The sequence below is a fragment of the Zootoca vivipara genome, chromosome 10 (assembly GCF_965207765.1).
Source record: "Zootoca vivipara chromosome 10, rZooViv2.hap1.1, whole genome shotgun sequence".
Classification (NCBI taxonomy): Eukaryota; Metazoa; Chordata; class Lepidosauria; order Squamata; family Lacertidae; genus Zootoca; species Zootoca vivipara.
In genome coordinates, this window is record NC_142593.1 from 59,726,029 (window position 1) to 59,751,392 (window position 25,364).

General features: G+C 45.0%; 3 protein-coding genes across 9 annotated transcripts in view; 1 reads left to right on the top strand and 2 right to left on the bottom strand.

Moving 5' to 3' along the window:
- Positions 1-8,468, bottom strand: part of KIF24 (kinesin family member 24) — a 33,353-nt gene extending 24,885 nt beyond the window's left edge. For 2 of the 3 annotated variants that reach the window (XM_035100873.3, XM_088652747.1), the window contains exon 1: positions 7,891-8,468. The gene's annotated coding sequence lies outside the window, so the exon portion shown is untranslated. The remainder of the gene's footprint in view (positions 1-7,890) is intronic. The other variant, XM_088652746.1, reaches the window with a different exon arrangement.
- A 506-nt stretch (positions 8,469-8,974) lies between these two features.
- NUDT2 (nudix hydrolase 2) lies at positions 8,975-18,713 on the top strand. Of its 2 annotated transcripts, none has more exons than XM_035100972.3 (3): positions 8,975-9,113; positions 13,620-13,762; positions 16,395-18,713. In XM_035100972.3, the coding sequence occupies exons 2-3, from the start codon at positions 13,627-13,629 to the stop codon at positions 16,706-16,708; spliced, it is 450 nt and encodes a 149-aa protein (XP_034956863.3). In that variant the 5' UTR covers positions 8,975-9,113; positions 13,620-13,626; the 3' UTR covers positions 16,709-18,713. The 2 variants fall into 2 exon arrangements, with proteins under 2 accessions (XP_034956863.3, XP_088508881.1); XM_088652755.1 differs by having other exon boundaries at positions 8,975-9,087.
- LOC118077248 (uncharacterized) overlaps positions 18,714-25,364 on the bottom strand; it is a 45,291-nt gene continuing 38,640 nt past the window's right edge. For 2 of the 4 annotated variants that reach the window (XM_088652753.1, XM_035100779.3), the window contains exons 3-6: positions 24,804-24,938; positions 22,574-22,630; positions 21,807-21,897; positions 18,714-20,444 (exon numbers count right to left, since the gene is read on the bottom strand). In XM_088652753.1, the coding sequence (XP_088508879.1) occupies positions 20,231-20,444; positions 21,807-21,897; positions 22,574-22,630; positions 24,804-24,938 (497 nt within the window). In that variant the 3' untranslated portion in view covers positions 18,714-20,230. The remainder of the gene's footprint in view (positions 20,445-21,806; positions 21,898-22,573; positions 22,631-24,803; positions 24,939-25,364) is intronic. The other 2 variants (XM_088652754.1, XM_035100781.3) reach the window with 1 other exon arrangement.

Consider the following 25,364-nt stretch of genomic DNA (forward strand, 5'->3'; position numbering starts at 1 on the left):
TGATAATGAATTGCTTCTTTTTCTCCAGTGAACTGATAAGTAGATCTTCTTAAATTGTGACCTTCATTCAGGAGCCTTAAAAAGCACCTCTAATGAAGTACTTGATCACTGCAGATGGTGACAGCAGTCACGAAATTAAAAGACGCCTGCTTCTTGGGAGAAAAGCAATGACAAACCTAGACAGCATCTTAAAAAGCAGAGACATCACTTTGCCAACAAAGGTCCGTATAGTTAAAGCTATGGTTTTCCCAGTAGTGATATATGGAAGTGAGAGCTGAACCATAAAGAAGGCTGATCGCCGAAGAATTGATGCTTTTGAATTATGGTGCTGGAGGAGACTCTTGAGAGTCCCATGGACTGCTAGAAGATCAAACCTATCCATTCTTAAGGAAATCAGCCCTGAGTGCTCCCTGGAAGGACAGATCGTGAAGCTGAGGCTCCAATACTTTGGCCACCTCATGAGAAGAGAAGAATCCTTGGAAAAGACCTTGATGCTGGGAAAGATGGAGGGCACAAGGAGAAGGGGACGACAGAGGACAAGATGGTTGGACAGTGTTCTCGAAGCTACGAACATGAGTTTGACCAAACTGCGGGAGGCAGTGCAAGACAGGAGTGCCTGGCGTGCTATGGTCCATGGGGTCACGAAGAGTCGGACACGACTAAACGACTAAACAACAACAACAACAACAAAATGAAGTACTGCAGTGTGTAAATGGAATCAGTCAATCAATCAAGTCAGACAGTTAGTCATACACAAATATTCACAGTATACGATAGCACTACACTGAGAAGCACACACTAGAACGTGCAATCACTTACTTGCGTCTCCCGGCTTCTTACACTTGCAAAGTATCTACAACTAATGCTACAAGCTGCAGAAATGGACTCTACCAGCTACAGAAAGCAATGTGCCTAAATTTAGATGTGCCTCTTCCAGGCCAACCATGTGTCCCAAAGGCTCCCCACAGCTAATGATCAAAAGGCAGTGAAATGGATATGGACAAATTCAAAAGGTCATCATGTTACAAAGACAAAGGGGTGCCTGCATGTATTAATATATAAAAGAGGTTCTGCTCCAATCTTAAGTGTGCTACTGCTGGCTCTGGAAATCAAATAGTTTCACTACAACCTATTTAAGATGAGCAACTATACACAATATCAAGTCTATATTTCCTTTTTATTGTGCACCATTTGATTATTATTATTATTGAGAAAATCTTACAATCTTGACGCACTAAGTGGGATTTTAATCATTTTTATTTCAAGCTAATGACACTTCCCTATACTGCACCTACATCCAGGATGCATTCTTATAAAATAATTTGATAGAAACTCACAAATCCTCCAACAAAACTTCCATTTGTTTCTTTGGTGGAATTTCCCTTTGGATCAAACAAATGCTGAAAGCTTCATACATGCTTTGTCAACCAATTATGCTCTCAGTCACCAGCAATTCAGTGTTAAAGAAAGAAGGCTTGCTGGAAGGAAAACAAATTGTTAGCTGAATCTACTGAAATCAAATGCTCTATTGTTTATTTAAAATATTTTCAGGTCACCTTTCAGAGCAATCATTTTGAGGGCTTTTGGGGGATGATTTTTACAATCAAGCGGTATATAAATTTCGTGCAATAAAAAATAAAATAAAAGCCTCCTCAAAGTGGGTTACAAGATAACACAGAATACAGCAAAACATAATAAAAACAGCAACAAAAAACAAAACAACTAGCCCCAAAATGTCAAAATCCAATAACAAAGTAAGACTGAAGCAATCAATCCAACAAGTGCACCTGAAAAGGTGCTTCTCATAATATCCTGTGCACTTGGGAGGCCAGAAACATGGGCAAAAGGATGATTAAACATTACTGGGGTGGTGGAACAAGTTATGATGAATGAGGTTAAAACAACCACTAGTTCAACAACGTGTTTTAACTACCCAGAAGGCAGAACTACTTGCTACATGGGAGGGATCTCTGGATGATGAGATGCAGAGAGCACTAGCCACTGAATTTTTAGTTTGCATTTAGGAGAAATAAAAAGTGAGAAGTGAGAAAATTCACCTGATCTACTAGAATACCAATTTTGAATGCCACACTGTGGTTTTAAGACCTAGTACTAGGCATACAGAAATCAACAGGATCTGCTTCAAACAAAGCATAAGAACAGGCTGTAAAAAAACCACCTTTTCCCATTCTCTCTACACGTTTATTTTACTTATTTATCTTGTTTATACCCTGGTGCCTCATGAAATTGATGTTTTAAAATGTTGTGCTACATCTAGAAATTCAGCAGTTGAGTTTGAATGATCATGCCACCACCTACCAGGGACATAGAGAATTAATTCTGAGCTACAAGCAGAATCAGGTCAATTTATTATGCAAAAAGCATGTTTAAGAAGCATAAATCCTGAAGCCAATGGCAGGATTCCCACTGTTCACAATTCAGCTGGACTGCAGCCACTGGATTTTGTATTCTAGAGCAGCTAGCCATCATGGGTCAGGTTTACTCCAGCCTATTAATCCAACGTGGTGCATTTTTATCCCACCCATCCTCCAAGGGCCCCAGAGCATTATACATGGGTCTCCTTCTCCCTCCATCTATTCTAACAACCACCCTGTAAGGTAGGCTAGGCACCAGGGTCATTCAGCAAATTTCATGGCAGAAAAGAATTACGATTTTATGCCAAAACACTATCTGCTATTCATAGTAGTCTGAAAAAATGGCCTGCGGCCTCATCTGTTTCCTAACTGTTGTGACCCTCACTTACAAATGCAAAAAGCGTTTCTTAAAAGCAAGTATTTATTTCCAGCTACAGTACACTGGAGTTCTTTAAAATAATAATTTTAAAAAGCTACAGTACATTCTTATCTTCAGTGCCACCTGCTGGTACAGAAGGGGAAAGCCACTTATCACATCATGTAAATACTGTACTGTACAGTACAGTACAGTATTTGGCTATAGACCCATGAGGCAACGATATCCACATAAGTACAAAAGAGAGAAAACCCTGGCCTCCGGAAAAAATCACTTTAAATTTAATAATGCATGCTGAATATCATTTAAACCTCCTGCGCGCATACATTTCCCACAGGAAATTCATTCACAGGAATAAATGGCACCAGGATGAGGATCTGGGTTAGGGCGTGGGGAGGAATTTGCTGCTCAGATTTAAATTTCAGCTTCACAAGGGGCAGCTGTTGCTTTCTATTCTGCTCTATTTTACTCCAGTGCAAAGTGGCCACAGGGCACATAGTGGAACAACAAAGCCAAGCAGAAAATTCTTTCTTTGTTCAGGCACAGTGAAATAGCTCCACTACATCCCCTTCACAAAGGAACTAGATTTTGAATCTTCTGGTACTCTGTCTAAATGACAGAATTGTAGACTGGAATGGGGGAGGAAGAAATGGCTGTATGCAAATGGTATGCATGTGCGTGGACACCACCGGACACAACCCTGGTTGACAGGAGCAGCCGAGAAGCTCTCCCTATACAGTATGATCCTTCCAGCTCTAACCTGGCACCCATGACCAGCACTACATTAAAAGGGGTAGCAGAGATATTTACTCTGCCTCATCTAATGGTACCCTGGTGTACTCGGAGATGGGAGTGGGGAAGAGAAGAGCTTATTACCCATACAGTTTTATTGCCCATCTTCAACTGCACGGATGATCATTAACTGTTGCCCCTTGAAAGGTGGCAATGGAACCCACAAAGTAATATTGTTTGCTTACCCTTCCCTTAGCATATCAAATATTTTACACCCTTGGTGTGTGTGTGTGTCTACCTGTGCAAACCACAGCAATCCAGGATCTCTCCAATCCGTTCATTTTTCATTTATTTTTAATCTCACAAACTCTAGTCTGTGCTTTTAAGTTCTTCATACTGCCTACATAAATAGTTCTGTAAAACTGAAAATGCTAATAAAAGTTTTATCAAATAAAAATGAAAACACTACCTACTTTGTAACTGTAGCTAAAAGCTAATCAGTTAGCATTACTCTTTCTCATCACTAATTTCAAATACAGCAGCCTGATCCATTTTCTGAGCATTCTTTCACATTAATTTTAGCCTGATGACCTCAGTGAAAAAGCCTCTGCTCCACAGCCGATGTAGGACAACTGCTGTAGACAACAGCTGTTGTGGTTCCTGGAAACTTCTCATTTTTCTGGTATGTGAATAAAACAAGTCTGAGTTATAGTGGGCAGCTAATCATTTAAAAATTGCACGTGATTCTTTCCTGCAAGGAAAGCTTTCAGAAATCCAAGAATGCTTTCTTCATTATGTTTCTATATAAAAGGAAATCTGTCTTTACACAGTTGAAGCTATTATTGCTTCATTCCCCGTGCTTCAGTTGCCATGTAAATGGTTTCTGTTACATAGCAACCAGCTTCTTCCTTTTGAGTTATAGAAATGATAGGAGGGAGGAAAGCTGCCTATACTTTACCAAGTTCTTGTTCCAGCTCGGGGGGGGGGGGAAGAGAGAGATTCCAAAGCTCTAACAGGGGTTTTAAGCTATGCTGCATCATAGCAAACAAACAACAGAGAGGGTACAAGGAACATTCTGCCTTTTACTGACTTTGCCCAAAGACAAAGGCAGCACCGAGTATTCAGACTGTAGGGCAAGAGGTATCAAGGGCAAGCAAAATCCCCTCAGTGCACAAGTCTCACACAACATCCATTGGGATGAAAGGATTCATCTTATGGTCACCAGGTCTAAATCTCAGCACTGAAGCAGGATCCTCTCAAGGGGGGGGAGACACCTACTGCCACTTGCTAGGATCAATATGGGTCTTCCCGACAATCAAGCTAGGATGGAGGGATGCCTGAATGCTTCAGGACAGAGAATGAGTCCTTTTGGCATACAAAGAAACATCCACTAAAGTAAATCTACTTGGGAGGATGCATAGCAGTATACTGCTTGGAAGACTTAAGTGATGTGTTACTGTAGTGCCAAAGTAAATTTAGAGGAGCACCGGGACACAATGTGAATCCCAACAAGATAAACCAGTGAACAAACAGAATGGGGAATTCATTCACCACACTGACCTTTCCTATTTCATGGAAAGCACTGATAGAGAAGCAGGGCACACTCTGAAACAGCACAGGGGTGGAGAGATCACTCCCTCTCTTTCTCTGGCTTTCCACCAAGGGTGCTATGATCCCACAGCTTTACCATGGCCCTCAAAATGTGAATCAAGGAGGTGGGACATTGTTGGAGGTGCCAGATCCTGAGCCCTGGATCTTTTGCAGCAGGCCCCAAATCTCCTGCTGCTCCCTACCCATAACACCTTCTCTCCCTGTAGAGGGCAGCTCAGCACACTGCAAAGCATAGTGCTGGTGAGACTCCCAGCAAGAAGCAGGAATAGGTTTAGTATGGTATGCCAGTATAGCCAACTGTGCCACACAAAGAATTTGGCACTACAAAGTTTAAAGCACATGTACTTACAACACTGCTTTCAAGTATCTACAAGGCCCCTCCCCAAAGGCAGCTGCGTTTCAGTAATTCCTGAGCATGTATAAGCACACAGAACCATAAACAGAATGACCCCAGCATAGAATCCACTCTCTATCTTTAGGCTGCAACACAGTACATAAGACTGCAGCCTAGAAGATGCTGAGGAGAAAGACTCAGCCTGTTTGCTTTTCCAAATAAGAATGCATTATCCTATTTGGAAGCGGGTGGCACTGTGGGTTAAACCACAGAGCCTAGGGCTTGCCGATCTGAAGGTTAGCGGTTCAAATCCCCGCGACAGGATGAGCTCCCGTTGTACGGTCCCTGCTCCTGCCAACCTAGCAGTTCGAAAGCACGTCAAAGTGCAAGTAGATAAATAGGTACCGCTACAGCGGGAAGGTAAACGGCGTTTCCATGTGCTGCTCTGGTTCACCAGCTTTGTCATGCTGGCCACATGACCTGGCTCCCCCAGCCAATAACGTGAGATGAGCGCCGCAACCCCAGAGTCGGTCACGACTGGACCTAATGGTCAGGGGTCCCTTTACTTTTATCTGATACAAGCTGAGGTGACAGGAAACAATGCCTCAGCCCTGTTCATTTCCAATTACAGTGGTGCCTCGCTTAACGAATGCCCTGCTTAACGAAATTTCTGCTTAACGAAAGGATTTTTCGAGCAGAGCTTGCCTCGCTAGACGAATGCGTTTTACGAAAAATTCGTCTACCGAATCATGGTTTCCCATAGGAATGCATTGAAATTCAATTAATGCGTTCCTATGGGCAAAAAAAATTTCAATGCATTCCTATGGGATTCGCTAGACGAATTTTTCGCTATAAGAAAAGACCCGTGGAACGAATTAATTTCTTCTAGCGAGGCACCACTGTATTGTACTGTACTAAGATTGTGTGCTCAAAATGAGGCCAGTCTCATAGAAGCAAGGTCCCATTTAGGACAAGGCAGCACCTGTTTACCCAGAATTCACACATCTTCCCCCCCCCCCACCAGCCCAGTTTGCATAGTTGCAGTGCGAAGCAGCTGATGCTAGCAGAGCTTTCCCCATGCTAGTACCTTCCTCAGTGTTGAGAGAGAGATTCTGCAGGAGCAATGAATTGGGAAGAGACAAGGCAGTTATATCCTGCTGTTTCTCTTAAAGGGGTGATGAACCTATTGGCCAAGCCACACCCACCATATATGACATCAGGTGTAGGGCAGGTAAAGATGAAGCTGGGCTAAAGGGAATTTGCAGACCTGCGGGCACAGTGCTTTGCAAGCACCAACAACCAGGCTGATCAGCAGAGCCTGGTGCTTTACAAACTCTGGTAATCAACTGATCATCTGCACAAGTGAAAACAGATTACTTGGCATCATAGTGACTTTGCCCTGTCAGCCATATCCAGCTCCCTACCCCTGCTCAGGGTGGCATAACTGTTTAAGCAGTCATTTCCTGCTCTCAACAATGCTGTGTTAGGTTAGGCCAGGGGTCAGCAAACTTTTTCAGCAGGGGGCCGGTCCACTGTCCCTCAGGCCGGACTATATTTTGAAAAGAATATGAACGAATTCCTATGCCCACAAATAACCCAGAAATGCATTTTAAATAAAAGGATACATTCTACTCATGTAAAAACATGCTGATTCTCGAACCGTCCGCGGGCCGGATTTAGAAGGCGATTGGGCCGCATCCGGCCCCCGGGCCTTAGTTTGGGGGACCCCTGGGTTAGGCGGTAAGAGAGGGAGTTGACCAGCTACAAAGTATACTTCATGGGGATCTGAACCTGGGGCTCTGTGACCCCAACCCACTCTAACCACTGTATGAGCCTTCAAGATGGCTCCCCCCTCCACAAGGCAGACAATAGCTAAAGACCGGGCATCTTAAGGAGTGCTTTCTCCCACATGAACTTGCCCATGAATATAGGTTCTTTAAGACCAGGTATAGGCAACCTTGGCTCTCCAGATGTTTTGGAACTACAACTCCCATGATCCCTAGCTAACAGGGCCAGTGGTCAGGGATCATGGGAGTTGTAGTTCCAAAACATCTGGAGAGCCAAGGTTGCCTCTGCCTGTTTAAGACCTTGTTTCTATCCAGTAGAAGCGGAGGTGACAAAGACAATGACTAGTGGCAGAGCCTTCTTTTTGGTGATGCTACCAGCTCTGCAATTCTTTCCCCAGGGAGATCTGCCAGATAAAAAGTTCGAAACAATTTTTCTTTTCTTTTTATATTCCCAGGTCTTTCAGAACTGCTGATTTTCATTTGCTTCTGAATTTTGTATTTTTCATACCGTCCAGACCAGACTGCACTTTCATTGTTATTTCGGATTTTCTGAGTTTATCGCTTTAGGCAAGCTCGGATTTTGCACAAACGACTGCACAAAATCCTCCTTCCTGGACTGAAGAGCCGGCTGCCAGACTCTAGGAATACAAGGAGATAAAAAACAAACCAACCAACCTGCAATCAGGCTTTCATTGAAGAGAAACGATGGCACCAGAGATGTAGGGTCCGATACTTGCAACGAGCATTATCTGCTGAAAACTGATGCCTCCAAAATCTTGCCCAAACCTTATGTGGTCGGTTCCTCCATGCCCCACTTTAAAGCTTTTAAACTGGTTTTAAAACAAGGCCTGGATGCACATTTAAATAATGACTCAAAGGCCAAGGAAATCCGAAAAGCGTGTTATCCTAACAGGGTTTCACGAATATGCGGGATCCGGCAGGTGCAACGCAAAACCAGAGCCGGCCTCTCCTGACTTTCCTCAGGAACTTCTCACAAGCGGAGGCCCTGAACCGCCGCTAGGCCTCGTGGAGGACGCTCCCGCTTCTACGAGCCCGTCGCCATGGCAACAGGGCAGAGGCGGAAGGTGTGGGGCGGGGGACAGCTGCGACAACTGGGCCTCTTTCTCCGTGTCTGTTCCTGCCACAGACCTCCCGCCGCGCGTCTTCCCCTCCCCCTCCCCAGATACGTCCGACCCCCGCTAAGGACTCCCTCAGGGTGCGCTAGGACCGCTCCGGCCGCCCGGCTAGGCCGCGTCTCCATGGCGACGCCGCCAAGCCTACGTTCAAAGACTCGCGCCCATATGTCGCGCCGCAAGACGTCACCGCAAACCGCCCAATAGGACGTTGAGCGGGAGGGGGAGCCCCGCTCTTCGCCAATTGGAGAGGCGACCACAGAAAGGCGGGAAACGGGTATCCTAGAGGCGGCACTCTTCTCGCGCGTCACCAGCTATTGGCTGTTCACGCAACATGAGACGGAAGCGGATGCTTCGTTGCTATTCGTCCGGCGCACGTCAATTGCGATAAAAAAGTCCAATAGTGCTTCTATCCTGACGTATTGCACCGCCTCCCGATTGCTGATTAGATTCCGTAGTCACGGCGGCGGGCACTGTTGCCAAGGGCCAGCCACGTGACTTCCCATCTGCCGCTACCCGCAGATTGTGATTGGGCTGAGGTCGGTGGTGACTGAAAGATTGGCAGGCCTGTCGCCCAATGGGGAAGCCCCTTTGAGTACGATCTCTGGTGAGGGAAATTTTCTTCCGATTCGGGCTGCCTCGAGGTGAGGGAAGCGGTCACATTTGGGCAAGTTGGAGAAGCTCCAGTCAGCGCTCGCTTGGCCGGCCTGGAAGAGGCCGCGCGCCTGTCCCCGCTCCCGTGAGCTGCTCCTTTTCCTGCTTCACGTAATCAGACTATTACTTCAATACCTTAAGAAATAATAATAACAACCTGACATAACCTGGTTATTTAAGAATAATAAACAGTCCTAATGATTCTATATAATAATAATTTATTATTTATACCCCGCCCATCTGGCTGGGTTTCCTCAGCCACTCTGGGCGGCTTCCAACAAAATATTAAAATACAATGGTCAGTTAAAACATTAAGAGGTTCCCTAAACTGGGCTGCCTTCAGATGTCTTTTCTAATTCTCTGCACAATCTGGCGAATTAATAGCAATAACTCATCAAGAGCTCGTGCTTCATATCTCAGTAACAACAGCACTGCATTCTCATGTTTCGTTAATTTGCAGTTATTAACCTAAAAGTTGTTATTTGCTCAATATCTTAATCCTGTAAGGAGATAATAGAAATCACTGGGTTAAAGTTGACCGAAAGTCCAGAGGTAGCTTTATTATCAATTTACGATGGGATGGAAGGTTTGCAGGCTAGAAAGGACTTGCTCACAAATTTATTAACAGCTGCACGAGTTGTTATAGCTAAGAAGTGGAAGGGGCAAGCAGAATATAAAATGGAAGAATGGTATAGAGAGGTGTGGCATATAGCTATTAATGATAAATTAACATGTGCCATTAAGGTAAGATGGGGAATATGCAGGAGAAATGACTTTGAGGAGATATGGAGGGTGTTTGCAGAATTTGCAGAATGGATAGGGGTCAAACCATCGCAAGAGGTGTTCAAATTTTGGGATAGTTACAATGGAATGGTCTTGTGGGTGGGGTGTACATTTTTATTCTTATTTATTTATGATTATCAAAATAATAATTTTGGTGCTCTACATCAGGCATCCCCAAACTCGGCCCTCCAGATGTTTTGGGACTACAGTTCCCATCATCCTTGACCACTGGTCCTGTTAGCTAGGGATGATGGGAATTGTAGTCCCAAAACATCTGGCGGGCCGAGTTTGGGGATGCCTGCTCTACATAATTTGTTTACTTAGTTAATATTTGCTTCATATCTTAATGACTGCTTTTTTTCTCCACAGAATTTTGTTATATACTCAAATAATAGCAATGCTATTGTTAATAATCACAGCAATGTTGTTAATCGATATCTTAATTATGGTAATATTGTTGATCGTAGAATTGTAGGATTGGACGGAACCACAAGCGTCATCTAGGCCCACCCCCTGCAATGCAAGAATCTTTTGCCCAATGTGGGGCTAGAACCCACAACCATGAGATTAAGAGTCTCATGTTGTACTGACGAGTACACTGCAAAGTAATATTATCAGTATCTTAATTACAGTAATACCAATAATAATAAATATGTTAACATCTTTACTACAGTAACAACAACAGAGGGTGAAATTTGATGTTGTGCTTTTGCGATTGTTCCACCACCAGCGCAAACATTTCTGTTTTCCAAATGCCAGGATCTCCCCTCTCCTGCTGACCTTCTGAGGGGGTCTCCCAACCCTCAGGAGTGGATTTGGGGGAGGAGGGAAGCCCAGTTGGGCTAGTGGGAGACCTTGCACTGGCTTCTGCTAGTGCACAGGCTTAGGATCCCACCCAAAGAGTCATGCAACACCTTGACTAACTGATGTTGTTACAGCATAAGCTTTTGCAGATTACAATTCATCAGATGCATAATGTATACATTAGGGTTGCCATATTTCAAGAAGTAAAAATCCAGACAGTTGTTGAGCCCCAAAGTTGTTGAGCTTTTTTTTGTACTTGTCACCAACGCCCGGGCCTGAACCTGAGCTTCTAGTGCACTTTTTTTTAAAAAAAAAAAAAAAGACTTTTAAAGGTTTAAAATGGAAAAAAAATCCCCTGGATGGCTAGGTTCCCCTCCTCTTGCCCCTCCCCAATAAACTACTTCTTAATTGTATTTCAGTTCAACAATTACTTTGATAAAATACATATTTTGTTATGTGCAAATAGCTTTAGATACCTATTAGGTCCATAAATAACCATATAGCATATATTCAACACAAAAAACAATGACAATTTGTTGTTGACAAAGGACAGCTGGACATATAAAGGGCCCCATTACCTTCAGTAGCTTAGGGCCTCATCAAACCTAAATTCGGTCCTGGTCTTGGGAATAGCAATCAGTGATATCAGAGGTAAATGAAAATGCAGACCAGTGATAAGTCAGTAAACTAACAGTGAATGTCCAAGGTTAATAGTGTAATTATAATCCCCTGTACTTCTCTGGTTTTCATTTCCTTTTGACCCCACTTTGTAATTCACATACACAACCCTTCCAACAATGTAGGTATGCCTGCCTTCAACTCAGTATAGCACTTCCTGGATCTGATTAAGTGAGCTGTTTATGCCATGTTAAAAGTTATTAATGTATTCAAGGTGTCACAAGACTGATATTTTGGCTGCAGCAGACTCGCTCGCCTAACCCTCTGATCTAAAATTGTTCAGTAATCATGATTTGCTGTCATAGTTTTAATGCAGCTTGAGGTGGAAGCAGCATGGATTGATTGCGACCAAGGGAATTTAAAGCAGCAAAGTGAAGGAGGGGGACTGACTTAAAATACATAAAAATACTGACTTTAAAAGACTTTATTTTTCCATTAGGACTGCGCCAGCCTGGTGCCCAGAGAATGGTGCATGATATAGCTAATTCACATGCTTGTTAGGGATAATCACCTAAAACATAAATTGCAACTTTAAGACTGCCAATCTTGCCTAACATCTTATTTGCTGTTTGTATCTGTTCATTGTTACTAATGAAGCACAATCCAAATAAGACTGAGGCACTCTTAAGTGGGTAGTTCCCTAGACTGGATTGATGGGAAATGGCCTGCTCTTGAAGTAGTGGGTATGTAGCTTGGGGATGCTTCTGGATCCATTGCTGTCGCTTGAGGCTCAAGTGGCCTCAGTGGCAAGGAGTGCCTTCCATCAGCTTTGGCTAGTAGCCCAGCTGTGCCCCTACTTGGACAGGGACAGCCTGTTATTTTTGCTCTGGTAATCTCTAGTTTAGATTACTGCAGCACGTTATAAGTGGGGCTGCCTCTGAAGATGCTTTGAAAATTTCAACTCATGCAGATTTTGGCAACCAGGCTGTTCACCGGGACAAGATGGGTTTTTTTTTTTGCATTGATCCTGGCTCAACTGCACTAGCTGCCAATTAGCTGGTTTTGACACAAAGCCTTAAAACAGTTCAGGATTGCCTCGAGGACCCATATGAACTGACCCAGACTCTGTGATCATCATCTGAGGCAGGGGTTCCCAACAAAATTTTCTCGAGGACCCCTCATCGAGCCGCTATTGTGACAAGGACCCCCATTAATTCCTAATCCTAAAATTAAAAAGTGAGAGCCAAATTAAGAGTCTTTTTATAAGAGTCCAGGGAGGAGGGAGGGGAATGGAGAAGACAGGGTACCTGCGCAGTAGCGCACAAATGAAGCCGACGCGCGCAAATCATATTGGGGAGGTGAGCGTTAGTAGAATGCGCGCGCTGCCTCTTTGCAAAACAGTAGAGTTTGTAAAGCGCCACCTAACGGCATACAGCAGAACTACTGCCTCATCTAATTCTAGTTTTGCGCTAGACTCTGCTCATGCAGGAAGCGGCCAAAACAAAAAATCTGTTATCATACGAAATATATTTAATATATTTTTTATTCTAATAGCATCTTGCGGTCCCCTCTGGCATAGCTCACGGACCCCTGGGGGTCCGCAGACCACCTGTTGGGAACCACTGATCTGAGGCATTTCTTTGTGTGCCTCCTCCAAGAGAGGTGGAGGATGGCAACACTAGAATGGGGCTTTTCTGCAGTAGCTCCCCATTTGTGGAATGCTCTCCCCAGCGATGCTTACCTGGCCCCTTCATTATATATCTTTAGGCTCCAGGCAAAAACATTTCTCTGTAACCAGGCCTTGGGCTGATTATTATTCTATGACCTTTTAAATATGTTTGTGGGAGGGGTGTTATTGGTTTGTTTTTGTTTTATAATGCATTTTGTGTTCTCATTTTGTATTTTTATGTTGTGAACCGCCTGTACTCTTTGGATGATATACAAATTTAATAAATAAAAATCTTCCATGGAAAAATAAAGCACTGGAAGGGTTTCCACCCCAGTGGGATAAATTATATTGGACTTGTGGGGGTACAACTGCCAACCCCAGTGTCCCTGAATACGCCAGATCCTCCTGCTCCAATCGGCATTTCTGCATTTGAGAAGGAAGTTATTTAGGAGAATTCTTAGAAGAACTTAGAAGCCCCCACCCCAAAATCAGGAACCCTGTGAAATTAGGAAGATTCTTAAAAACGATCGGCTAAGCACTCAAAAGCAGACTTCCCCAACCTTGTGCCCTCCAGATGTTTTGGACTACAACTCTCATGGCTAATGATCAGATATGGAGTTTTGCAGTGACCCACAGGTCTAGCCTCTCCAGACCCACCCAACCTTACTTTGGCTCACTGTAGGACTATCCCCACCACGAGTTTGCACTTACTAATACCTCTCATTTGTACTTGTTCTGGATAGGACAATCATGTCATTGAGAGCATGTGGCTTGATTATCTTCAGGAAGCTGCGTGACACATCATCTGCTTCTGCTGCTGGGAACAACATTGAGTACCTTCTCCTGCAGACATCCTATGGGTCTCATCACTGGACCCCCCCGAAAGGTGTGTGTCATAAGCTTTTATTGTATCTAGCGACTTCAGAGAGATACTTCAGGGCTGTCAACTGATCAAGGAATTAAATCATCTGTATTTTAAGACAAGTGCATGCTTTTCTTGTATTTTGCAAGTGAATAATAATAATGTACAGTGGTACCTCGACTTACGAACGACTCAACAACCGAATTTTTCGACTTACAAATGGGGGTAATGGCCGCGCGCTTACAAATGTCTTGACATCCGGAAAAAACGCAGCGGTTTTAGATAGGGATTTTTCGACTTACAATTTTTTAGATAGGGTTGCTTTGACTTAGGAATTTTTCTGTTTTCAATGCATTCCTATGGGAAATCGCGTTTCCAATGGCTTTTTTCGACTTGCGAATTTTTCAACTTACAAAGATGCCTTCAGAACGGATTAAATTTGTAAGTCGAGACACCACTGTAGTTGACATAGTGTGATGCATGCCATTCCACTGTGACTTTAGAAGTCCTTTTCCACTGTTGCTTCCTGGAAACTGCTCTTGGAGTCACTGTGTTACAAATAAGACTCCTTGGCTGGCTGTTTATGATATTTCAGGGCAGGAGATCTGGCTTAGGCATTATTTATGTTGCCTTTGTTTTTCTTAGACCCCATGTGGTTTGCTCTGTTTATATTTCTGTCCATAATATATCTGTGTGAAAGCAAAGGCTGACTTTTCTCAGGGAATGCTAAAGCTAGCTTCAAAATAGGCTATATTTATACCTGACTGAAAATGGGATCTTTGTGTTAGAAATAATGGTGTAGCTGTTAAGGATAGCCGCCTTCCCCAGATGTGCTTTTCCCCACGTTCAGCTCACTTTTAGAGCAGGTCAATACCTGGTTTTCAACACCACGATATATCACAAGCTAAACATCACAATACCCTGATATATAACAGTGTCTGAAATATGGATAGAGCTGTGCAGAGGCACTGGCTAACTTTAAGGTTTTTCTCATATTGTGATTTTTGCATAGCAATCCCACACATTCATAATATATTGCTAGGTAAAATAAAATGATACTAATATCTTGATACGGACTTCAAACTGGTTTTGGATATATCGATATATTGCCCAGCCCTACTCACTTTCCTCAAAATAACCTAAGATTGCAAGTGTAGCATTTTCCTTTATTTTATGGCAGTGATACTGTACTCCTGTTTTTGCACTGGTGACCATTTGCAAACCTTAAACTCAGGGGGGACTAATCTATGGCCCTTCAGATGTTGCCAAACTACAACTCTTATCATTTCTGACTCTTGGTCATCCTGGCTGGGGCTTTTAAGAGTTGGGAGTCCAAGATGGCTGCAGGTTGACCATCACTGCCTTACTATCTATCGATCTATCTAATCCAGGGGTCAGCAACCTTTTTCAGCCGTGGGCCGGTCCACCGTCCCTCAGACCATGTGGTGGGCTGGACTATATATATATTGGGGGTGGGGTGGGGGATGAACGAATTCCTATGCCCCACAAATAACCCAGAGGTGCATTTTAAATAAAAGCACACATTCTACTCATGTAAAAACACCAGGCAGGCCCCACAAATGCATTTTAAATAAAAGGACACATTCTACTCATATAAAAACAAGCTGATTCCTGGACCGTCTGGTGGGCCGGATTGAGAAGGCGATTGGGCCGCATCCGGACCAAGGGCCTTAGATTGCCTACCCCGATTTAATCCATCAATCTATCTATTTGTTAGTTGCTTTATCTTGCTCATGGCAACCCAAAGTGACTTACAACCAAAGAAACAGACAAAACATCCCACGTAAATACATTAAAAGCAAGAGGGGGGAAAAATACCATACATTAAAAACATCTTGCCCACTTCTAAAAGGCCACAGCTTATGTGCTGCTAGCTAATGTTTCAGTGAATAAATTGCTTAGATATGACACACCTTAAATACTGTCTCTTTACAGTACTTGTGACCCATTAGGCCTTTGCTGTGTCAGTTGCAGACAGCAAGTGTGTGAAAAGGAAATGGTGGGCCTGCAGAAAGTCCCTGTTCTTTATTTATAGCATGCTTGGGGATTTTTATAAACGGTGATGCAAAGCCTCCACCCTCTAGTTAGGGCGCACTTTCTCTCTGCACATGCAGCAAAATTGAATGCCTTTTGGAAGTATTGTCAGATATGGAAGGCAGAGTGCATGCTTTTCACACAGAACCATCCTAGCCTCAATCCCCAGAATCTCCCATTTCAAAAAAGCATCAGGTAGCAAGTGCTGGGAAAGAGCCTGGAGAGCCATTTCTGTCTGTCAAAGTAGAAAAGAATTGAGCTGGATTGGCAGATAGTCTGGTTTGGCGCAAGGCAGCTTCCTCTGTTTAGACTGGCCTTTGGTGCTCAGATTTAAATTCGGAAAGTGTTAATTTAGAATGGTTCTGACTTTGTTTGCTACCTGTCCAAAGCCCTGAGGATGAGGTGGGCTGTAACTAAATATGTTGGAGACACATTAAATGCAGCCACCTCCGCAGTAAAGCATGGTGACATTTGGAGCCAACCACAAAAACACTGTGACAACATAAAAAGTACTCTAGAACCAAGTGTCAGGAGAAGATAAAAAGCAGAGCCCCCTTGTTTTCGCTTTCCTGAAAATTCTGCTTTCCTTTCCTTGTGTCAGGCCACGTTGATCCTGGGGAAGATGACTTGCAGACCGCCCTCCGGGAGACGCAAGAGGAGGCTGGGCTGGACTCCACTCAGTTCACCATCCTTGATGGGTTTAAAAAGGAGCTGAACTACACTGTGGACGGCAAAGCCAAAACTGTCATCTACTGGCTGGCTGAATTGAAGGACAACAACACAGAGGTCAAGCTCTCATCGGAGCACCAGGCCTTTAGCTGGCTGACCCTCAATGAGGCTTGCAGGCTTTCAGGGTTCAAGGATATGCAAGGTGCCTTTAGAGAGGCACACAACTTTCTCTGCTCCAAAGGTTGAATGCTCCAGGGGATGCGGGAGTGGGTTTTTGTTTTTTTTTAGCTGAAAGTTTAACTGACAAGTCCATAAAAATAAAAGAAAATACTAGGGGGGAAATGCAACATTTTTAAATACGCACTTTAATTATGTCAAGCTACTTAAAGCATGGATGCTTCCACCCCACCCCACCCCAGATTCTTAGAGAAGGATGTTTAGCATGAGCAGAATTCAAAAACAGCCTCTATTAAGTTATATGCTAAGCCTTTATACTGGGCATTGACAATTGGCGAAACAGGGTCTGGATGCAATCTGCAGTTTGTGGTGCTCAGTGATGTTCATGGAGGAGAGGTTTATCAAGAACTGTTAGCCACGCTAACAGTAGCAGGTTCAGAGGCAGGCAGCAAATAGTAGAGAGACACATGCTTGTCAACGTTGTGGCTGCTTGTGAGCTTCCTAGAGACATTTGTGTGTCATTGTTGGAAACAGAATGCTGGTCTAGATGGACCTTTGGTCTGATCCAGCAAGGCAGATTCTTATGCATTTGTATAGACTTGTAGCAGCAGCAGCTGGGACAAATTACCGTATATGCTGGCGTATAAGGCGACTGGGCGTATAAGACGACCCCTTACTTTTCAAGTTAAAATATAGAATTTGGGATGTACTCCAGCCCTTTTTTGGCGGGGAGGGGAGGCTGTCTTCTCCAGCACTCAAGTCTGCAGCCGGGGAAATGGTGGTTTGTTTGTTTGTTTGCTTGCTTGCTTAGTTATTGAGAGGGGGAAAGAAGCCAGAGAGCGGAGAGAGAGACAACGAGGCTGGCTCAGTGAGCAAAAGGGGAATAGAAGCCAGGGAGAGGGAGAGAAACCATAGAGAGGATAGCGATAGAGGGGCAGAGACATCGGAGGCTCACACAGCCAGCGAAAGACGCTGAGCAGCAGTGAAAGAGAGAGCGGAGAGAGAGAGAGACGGAGAGATCCCTTTGCTTTGCGCTGACAAAAAAAGGAAGAGGCAGCAGCTTGACACCAATGAAATACACAAAACTGTATCTCTGCGCTGATCCAGGTCACAAAGCCATGAGGGAGCCATTCTCCCTGGAGGGGAGCAGCCCCCTCCCGAGCGCGCTTCTTTGCGTTCATATGGTCACTGCATACAGTGGGGATGCGGCCATTTTTGAGCTCCCCCCACCGTATGCGGTGACTGCAGATTCTTGGACCCGGTGTATAAGACGGGCCCCCAACTTTTGAAAAAAATTTCCTGGGTTCAAAAGCCGTCTAATACGCCAGTATATACGGTAGGCACACATGGGAAACCCACCCTCTGCCCTCACAGGCTGAAGTCCTGCAAGGGCCACAAGCAGCTTGCCCATATGTGATATAGTGTTCACGTGGGCAAAACCTAACCATTTTCCAGATCCTTGTCTTAATGCCTTTGTGGGCTTCCGTTGTTGCCTTTGAGCCAGGGCTGGTATCGTGGCTGGAGTCTCATGTTGGGGCCAGGGTTCAAATCCTCACTCAGGCATAAAGCTTGCTGGGTGTGACGCTGGGCCACTCACTGCGTCTCAGCCTAACCTACCCCACAGGGATGTGGTGAGGATAAAATGGGAAAGGAAAGAACCACATATGCCACCTTGGAACTCCTTGGAGGGAAGAAGGCAGGATATAAAAATAATAAAATACGTGTCTGCATGAACACGCTGCTACACCCCCTCCCCCCCCCTTCTGACAAAGCATAGAAGCTCAAGAGCATACTACCGCTCCTGTGTTTGGCACATAGGTCCTCTCAGCACCAATGCCGTACCACTGCTACTGCAGTACTGCAATTTGGCCAGAGGTCCATCCATTCATCCCACAGCTCAGGTCTCGCCTGTAGGCCGCTGGACTCCACTTAGTTTATAGCGAGTTGAGGAAAATCCATGTCAGGAAGACGAAAGCCCTTGTACAGTGATCGTACAAAACTAGCATGTCTCATGATAAATTCTCTGTGCGTGGATGTGTGCTTTTTGTTAAAATAAATAAATAAATAATCCCCATTCAGGTTTATTCCTTTATTTTGAGCCTGGTTTAAAACAAGCCGCTTGAGTGAAGGCAGAGGGTGCCAGGCTGGAGTTAGTGACATCTAGAACAATCGAGCTGGGAGCAGCGGCATGCTCCAGTTAATATCTGCCGTGCACAGTAGAAGAATTCAATTGCCTCTTCTTTTTTAAGGATGTCATTGTATCACTATGGTTTTAATACTGCACACTGCTTTTGGGAGCCACAGCTTGCCTTTGAAAGCCGGACATGAGTAAAGCAAGCTACTAAGTCCTTAAGAACAGCTCACTCTCCCTTGTGTATCCCCTGTTGCCCGAGGGGCCGCTCATCACTCAGCTTTCCCTCAAACCTTTTTTTTCTTGAGCAGCCTTCTCCAACCTGACAAACTTCCAGGCAAGGAACTAACACCCCAACATCATTGTGTAATGCCTGGTATGTCCTTATTGGAAGCTAAGCCATAGCCAAGGAGACCGTATTTGTTAGCCTCCCAGAAAAAGCTGTGTTAGCTGAATCCAAAGTTCTATATATAGCTGCATTATAATCCTCCTTCGCTGCTTGCAAACAAGCCGCTCGCCCAGGGTGAGTAAAGATTGCCCCAAGGTGACCTTGCACAAAAAGCTGGCTCTTGTTTGTTGCTGCTGCCTGTCCTCCTCTTTTAGGTCCGACATGGGCACACATATCCCAACCCTTTTCTCCAGTGTCTTAGGCTAACCCATGGGTAGGCAAACCAAGGCCTGGGGGCCGGATCCGGCCCAATCGCCTTCTCAATCCAGCCCACGGACGGTCCGGGAATCGGCGTGTTTTTACATGAGTAGAATGTGTGCTTTTATTTAAAATGCATCTCTGGCTTATTTGTGGGGCATAGGAACTCGTTCATTTCCCCCCCTCCAAAATATAGTCCAGCCCCCCACAAGGTCTGAGGGACAGTGGACCGGCCCCCTGCTGAAAAGGTTTGCTGACACCCCAATGTGGACTGGAAAAAGCCCTTTGCAGTCAGACAGTAAGAAGCACAAGGGCCTGAACTGTGACACAAACAATCTCCATCGAGGCACCAGGTTTTTAGAGACTGATTTCATACTTGCATTTCTGAGGTTGACTGGTTCTAATGGGAGGACTGTACCACACCGGCGTGAGATGGGAAGGTGCCATCTTTACATACCTGCCACCTACACGGGGGTGGCAGATATGCTTGATAACTAACCTGCCTGATCCAGAATTAGATTTCATGCAAATACATCCCCTGTGAGAGGACTACTATCTCAGAGCAGCCTAGCCTAGCCCCTCGGCCGTTCCTTAATGCAGGCAACCCCGGTTGTACATTTTGAGACAAAGCGAAGCTCTGTGCCTAGCTGCGTAGCTGTGCAGTGCAAATGTGATTATTAAGAAAAGTATCTCAAGGTGACCTGCTTTCTTATCCGGACTGTTAGTCTAATGAAATAGGCTGCATGGATCTCGGTCAAACGAGCCCTGCCAGAAACACTTGCTTTGAAAGCAACAGAGTCAGCGCCCATCAGGTTCAGCATATTTGATAGTTCATGTTGTCAAAGAGCGGCGTGATGGTCCCATCCTTCCATTCGATCAAGATTTCGCCATGCTTCAGCGAAGGAGTGGGGGATGCTGGGATGATCTGCCCCTTGGAGCTGGGGCTAGGTGCCCTAGGTAAGGGCGGCCGCTCCTCGTGAACCACACAGCAGCTCTTCAAAGGAGACAGCTTCTGCTTCCGCTTCTTCCTAAAGTAGGAAGCGGCAGAAGGTTATGATTTGAAATTACTGAGAGACCCAGAATGGTATTTGCACAGTACCTGTGAGGCCTATTAGGCAAGTGAATGTGGCAAGTGGCATCTTGAATATTCTGTGGGGCCAATTTAAGGCGGCCATGAAGTTAAACTGATTAATCAGTTTTGATCCGTTTGAAAGAGAACAATAATTTACTTATTTGTACCCCGCCCATCTGACTGGGTTCCCCTAATCCTGATTATCAGGGCAGCAGGCTTGGTTATTTTCAAGGCAAGTACTTACTAAAAAAATGAGAGCTCTTCCTATACTCTTATGAAATGGCAGTAGACAAGTTAACCAACAAACTCTCAACTCTTTGCATCCTGGTGGTTTTGGTCACTAGAGTAAACTGCATATTTTTAATTTTATTCTATTTTATAAAATGCATAAACTGCTCAGCTGTTTTTAAAAGCCCTCCCAGTAGTTTGCAAAAAAAGAAAGAAAATTATCAAGAAGAATTAAACGATTTAAGATTGTCAAATAAAATAACAGTACAAGTAACTTGCACCTTACACGAGGGTTCAGTTCAGGGGGTCCACATGTATATGCTAAAATTTGTACAGACAGGAACCCTTGGAAATGGTCCCCCTGTGAGACTTTGGGGAGGCAGTGCGAGGGCTCTGGGGTGCTGCCAGGGCCCTCGTGCCACCTTCCAAAAGTTGGTTGAGCCCATGAGCGCAGCTTTGTGCAGGTAAAACAAATAACGAGAGTGGGTTTCCTCCACTCTCCATTTATTTATTTATTCCCCCCACCTGTGCAAAACTGCGATTATGCAAGTAAAATGGGTGAAAGATGTGAGTTACCTGTAGACTAAAAGCATTAAAACTCACATCAACTTTCTGGGTAGTTTTGTCTAAACCATGTTTTTAGCAGGTGCCGTAAAGAGTGCAATGAAGGAGACTGCCTGATGTCAAGAGGCAAGGAGTTCCAAAGTCCAACACTAAGCGACCAAGTTCTTACAAATGCGGAACAGGTAATACGTGGCACATGTAATAGTGCCGGTTCCGCATATCAAAGTGGTCAAGCGGGCGCACCTAGAGTAAGGCGTCCTGGCTTGGTATTCCTATAGCGCTTTGGAGAGCTCAAGCACTCAACAGATAATATCTTATTGCAATCTGTAAAACAGCCATGTGGCGGGTGGGTCAGCGTTATTTGCTCCCACATTGTAGACTGAGGCCCCAGAGGGAGGGAGGGAACTTACAGCAGAGGAAGCAGAATCTGAAGCCAGGGCCTTCGTGCTGCAGAGGAGAGAAAGTAGAACAAAACAGAGACGTTGCTGGTGAGACAGCAACACTGTGGGATGAATGGGCCTCTTACCTGTTGTACCGGATATTGAGAATGAGGATTGTCACTCCCAGGATAAAGGCCAGCGGGCTCAGGACAAGTATGACCGTCTTCCAGTTGGTCCCTGAAAGTGCATTGCACCCTGTATGTTTAATTACATCATTCCTGTGCTCTTCCTACACCTCTCCTGCATTACCATCTTAAGGCGGTTTCCTCGTACACGTGGGTGGGTGAGGAATCTTTGGGGAAATGGCCTGCCTCTCCTTCACTGGAGGTGCTTAAAAAGAGGTTAGATTAGCCATCTTTAGCTGAGATTGCTGCATTGCAGGAGGCTGGACTAGATGACTCCCAGGGTCCCTTCCAACAATTCTCTGATTTTGGGTAGAAGGGCTCCCAGACTGTTTTCCCTGAAAGCTGGGTTGCTGGGATATGGGGAGGCGGGAGCAGAGAGTCAATGAATAGATGCACATTACGGAGGAGAATGGGTGTACTGTATCTGAATGTGTGCGTAAGAGGGGCGGACGCCCCACCCAGCACTGAGATACAGACCCGGATAGTCAGCTATGAGGGCATGAGACTCTTGCCACTGAACTCACTTTGTATTTCAGGGTACAATGCCTCTGCCCAGGGAGGCTCCACTAAGGTCCCCGTTGAGTTCAGTTAATCCTAGCGCCATCCAGGCCAGTGGCTAATACCACATTTTGTGTTTGTGAATTTAATATGGGCTTTTAATTTTTTTTTGTTTCAAAAGAATAATAATTATGGTTAATTTTCCATTTCCCCCTCGCTATCCATCATACCTGTAAATCGGGAAGCTGCGCCCTTCCTCTGATGTTTCTTATGAGGCATGTGCCTTTCTGGCAAGGAGAGAAATAGGGAGAATGAAACTAAAGGATCCGGAGCAAGAAGAGAAAATCTTGCGTTGTTCGCTCACCTCTGCACCTTTGTTTCCCGATTTGTTGTCATTGCAGAGGTCAACCTCGGGGTGGGCTGCAGACCTGGCCTCTTCAGGCCAAAGACATGCGTGAGTGAACCCTCCAACGTAAAAAAAAAAAAAGAATGAAAATATCCCTGCACACAGAAAAACAGTATGTCAGGGGAAAGTGTCCCAGTCTAGCATTCTCCCTGGCATGCTAGGTTTCCGTGTGCAGGGATTTTTGTTTTGTTGTTGTTTTGTATGGAGGAGTGTTCTCTCCTGTGAGATGCCACATGCAATTCACCGGGTGTAGATTGGCCTCGGTCCAGTATACCTGAAGGAGCGTCTCCATCCCCATCGTTCTGCCCGGACACTGAGGTCCAGTACCGAGGGCCTTCTGGCGGTTCCCTCGTTGCGAGAAGCCAAGTTGCAGGGAACCAGGAAGAGGGCCTTCTCGGTGGTGGCGCCTGCCCTGTGGAACGCCCTCCCATCAGATATCAAAGAAAAAAACAGCTACCAGATTTTTAGGAGGCATCTGAAGGCAGCCCTGTTTAGGGAGGCTTTTAATGTTTAATAGATTATTTCATTTCATTTTTCTGTTGGAAGCCGCCCAGAGTGGCTGGGGAAACCCAGCCAGATGGGCGGGGTATAAATGATATATTATTATTATTATTATTATTATTATTATTATTATTATTATTATTTCAGCAGGAACAAGGCCGGGGACCCCAGGTAGGTATTGTGAGGAGGGCAAGAAATCACACTAGGTGACCAGGACTCCTGCTCCTATAATAGTCGATCTGAAGGAGGTGCAACTTTAATCGGCCCTGCAGTGAAAATACATTATATTAGGGGAAATTGAATATGTATGTCACTCAAAACTGCGTACAAAAATGTGTTTACTTGGAGAACTTTGCACTAATATGCTGATGAATTTTCACGAGGGTTTTTAAAATCACAGTTTGCTCCAGAAATGTGGAGAACTGAAATCGGAAAGATAAGAAACAGAGAGAAATGCAAAGGGCAAGTCCTTCCATCCCTATTGTCTGCAAATGGCAATAATGCAGTAACTCTGAAGAAGCATTGCAGGGCAACGAAGAGAGTGAAATTATGTGTGGAAGGTCCAGTATAAATCCACCACGAATGCACTATTGATGTGTTGGAGGACGCTCCTGTTAAAAAACATGATAGTCTAGGGCAGCCTGCAGAACCCTACACCCTGGTGAGCTAGGTTTTTCACAAGCAGGGTGATATTTACAATACAATTGCACCTCACATGCATGCAGCTTGCACAATTCCAACTATACGTGGGTGAAGACAGGCTGGTTGAAATTGCACACGTTAAATCCAAGCAAGGAGGACAACTTAATGCCTCTTTTTCTGCCGGATTTTGTGCTGTGTACCTAAAGGAGCATCTCTACTCCCAGCATTTAGTCTGGGAACTGAAATCCAGCTCCGAAGCCCTTCTGGCAGTTCCCTCACTGCAAGCAGTGAAGTTGCAGAGGGCCTTCTCGGTGTTGGCGCCCTCCCTGTGGAATGCCCTCCCGTCAGATGTCAAGGAGATGACTATTTGAGAGACATCTGAAGGCAGCCCTGTACCGAGAAGATTATAATGTGTGATGTTCTGCTGCGTTGTTTTATATTCTGTTGGAAGGCGCCCAGAATTAATGCTTAATTCAGAAACATCTAATTCAGTGCCGGCCACTGGCTTGCATGGCTTTGAAAGAGGATTACTCAAACCCATAGAAGAGCACACATCTATCCCTGGCTATTAACTGTGGTGGCTAAATAGAACCTCCAGGTTCAGAGGCAATCTACCTCCGAATACCAGTTGCTGAGGAGAGCTGTTCCCTGCAAGCCCTGGAAAATAGCCCCCTGAGCCCTGTTGGAAACGGGAAACTCTGGCTTCCTTGGGACCATTTGCTTTATCCTGCCTGGGTAGCTCAGCTGATTAGAGCACGGTGCTGATCATGCCAAGGTTGCAGGTTCGACAGCTGCATATTCCTGCATTGCAGGGGGTTGGACTAGATGATCCTCAGGTTCCCTCCCACCTCTGCAATCCTATGGTCCTTTGTTCTTCAGGCTGAAGTCACCACCCTGCTTGTCGTACTCACCATCACCAGCTTCCAGGATGACATCTTCGTTCTTTGGAAGATTGCTGGTGATATTAGGTTCATCAACGATGGCTGGAGATGTGGGTCTGGTGTCTATAAAGGAGGTTCCGATCTCTGACAACGCAATAGTTTTATCTGGTTGGTTAGGGGGGGGGGGAAAGAGAGAGATGAAGGCAATAGATTTATTAGGTACATCTGTCATATCACAAAACAATGAGCAAGCTTCCAACTCCTACAGAGTCCTTTTTCAGGCCAGATAGTAGGCAAAGCCAGGGGTGGTGGTTGAGGGTGATATCCAGCATTGTGCAGATGTGTCTCCCCTTCCTCTCCCTCTCCATGCAGCCCCCCTCAAATCTGCTCCAGGGGGTCCCCAAACCTCTGGAGCAAATTTGGTGGGTTTGCTGGCATTGGTGAGAGATGAGGGTAATTTCATCCTCCTGTGAGGATTCTAACTGTGGAAATTTAATTACCTAATTAAGTAAGTAATCATAATTGCTATCAAGCCAGCTGCTTTAGAGATGAACAATCCTCTCCTCGGGGACTGGACTTTGTCAGATCCTT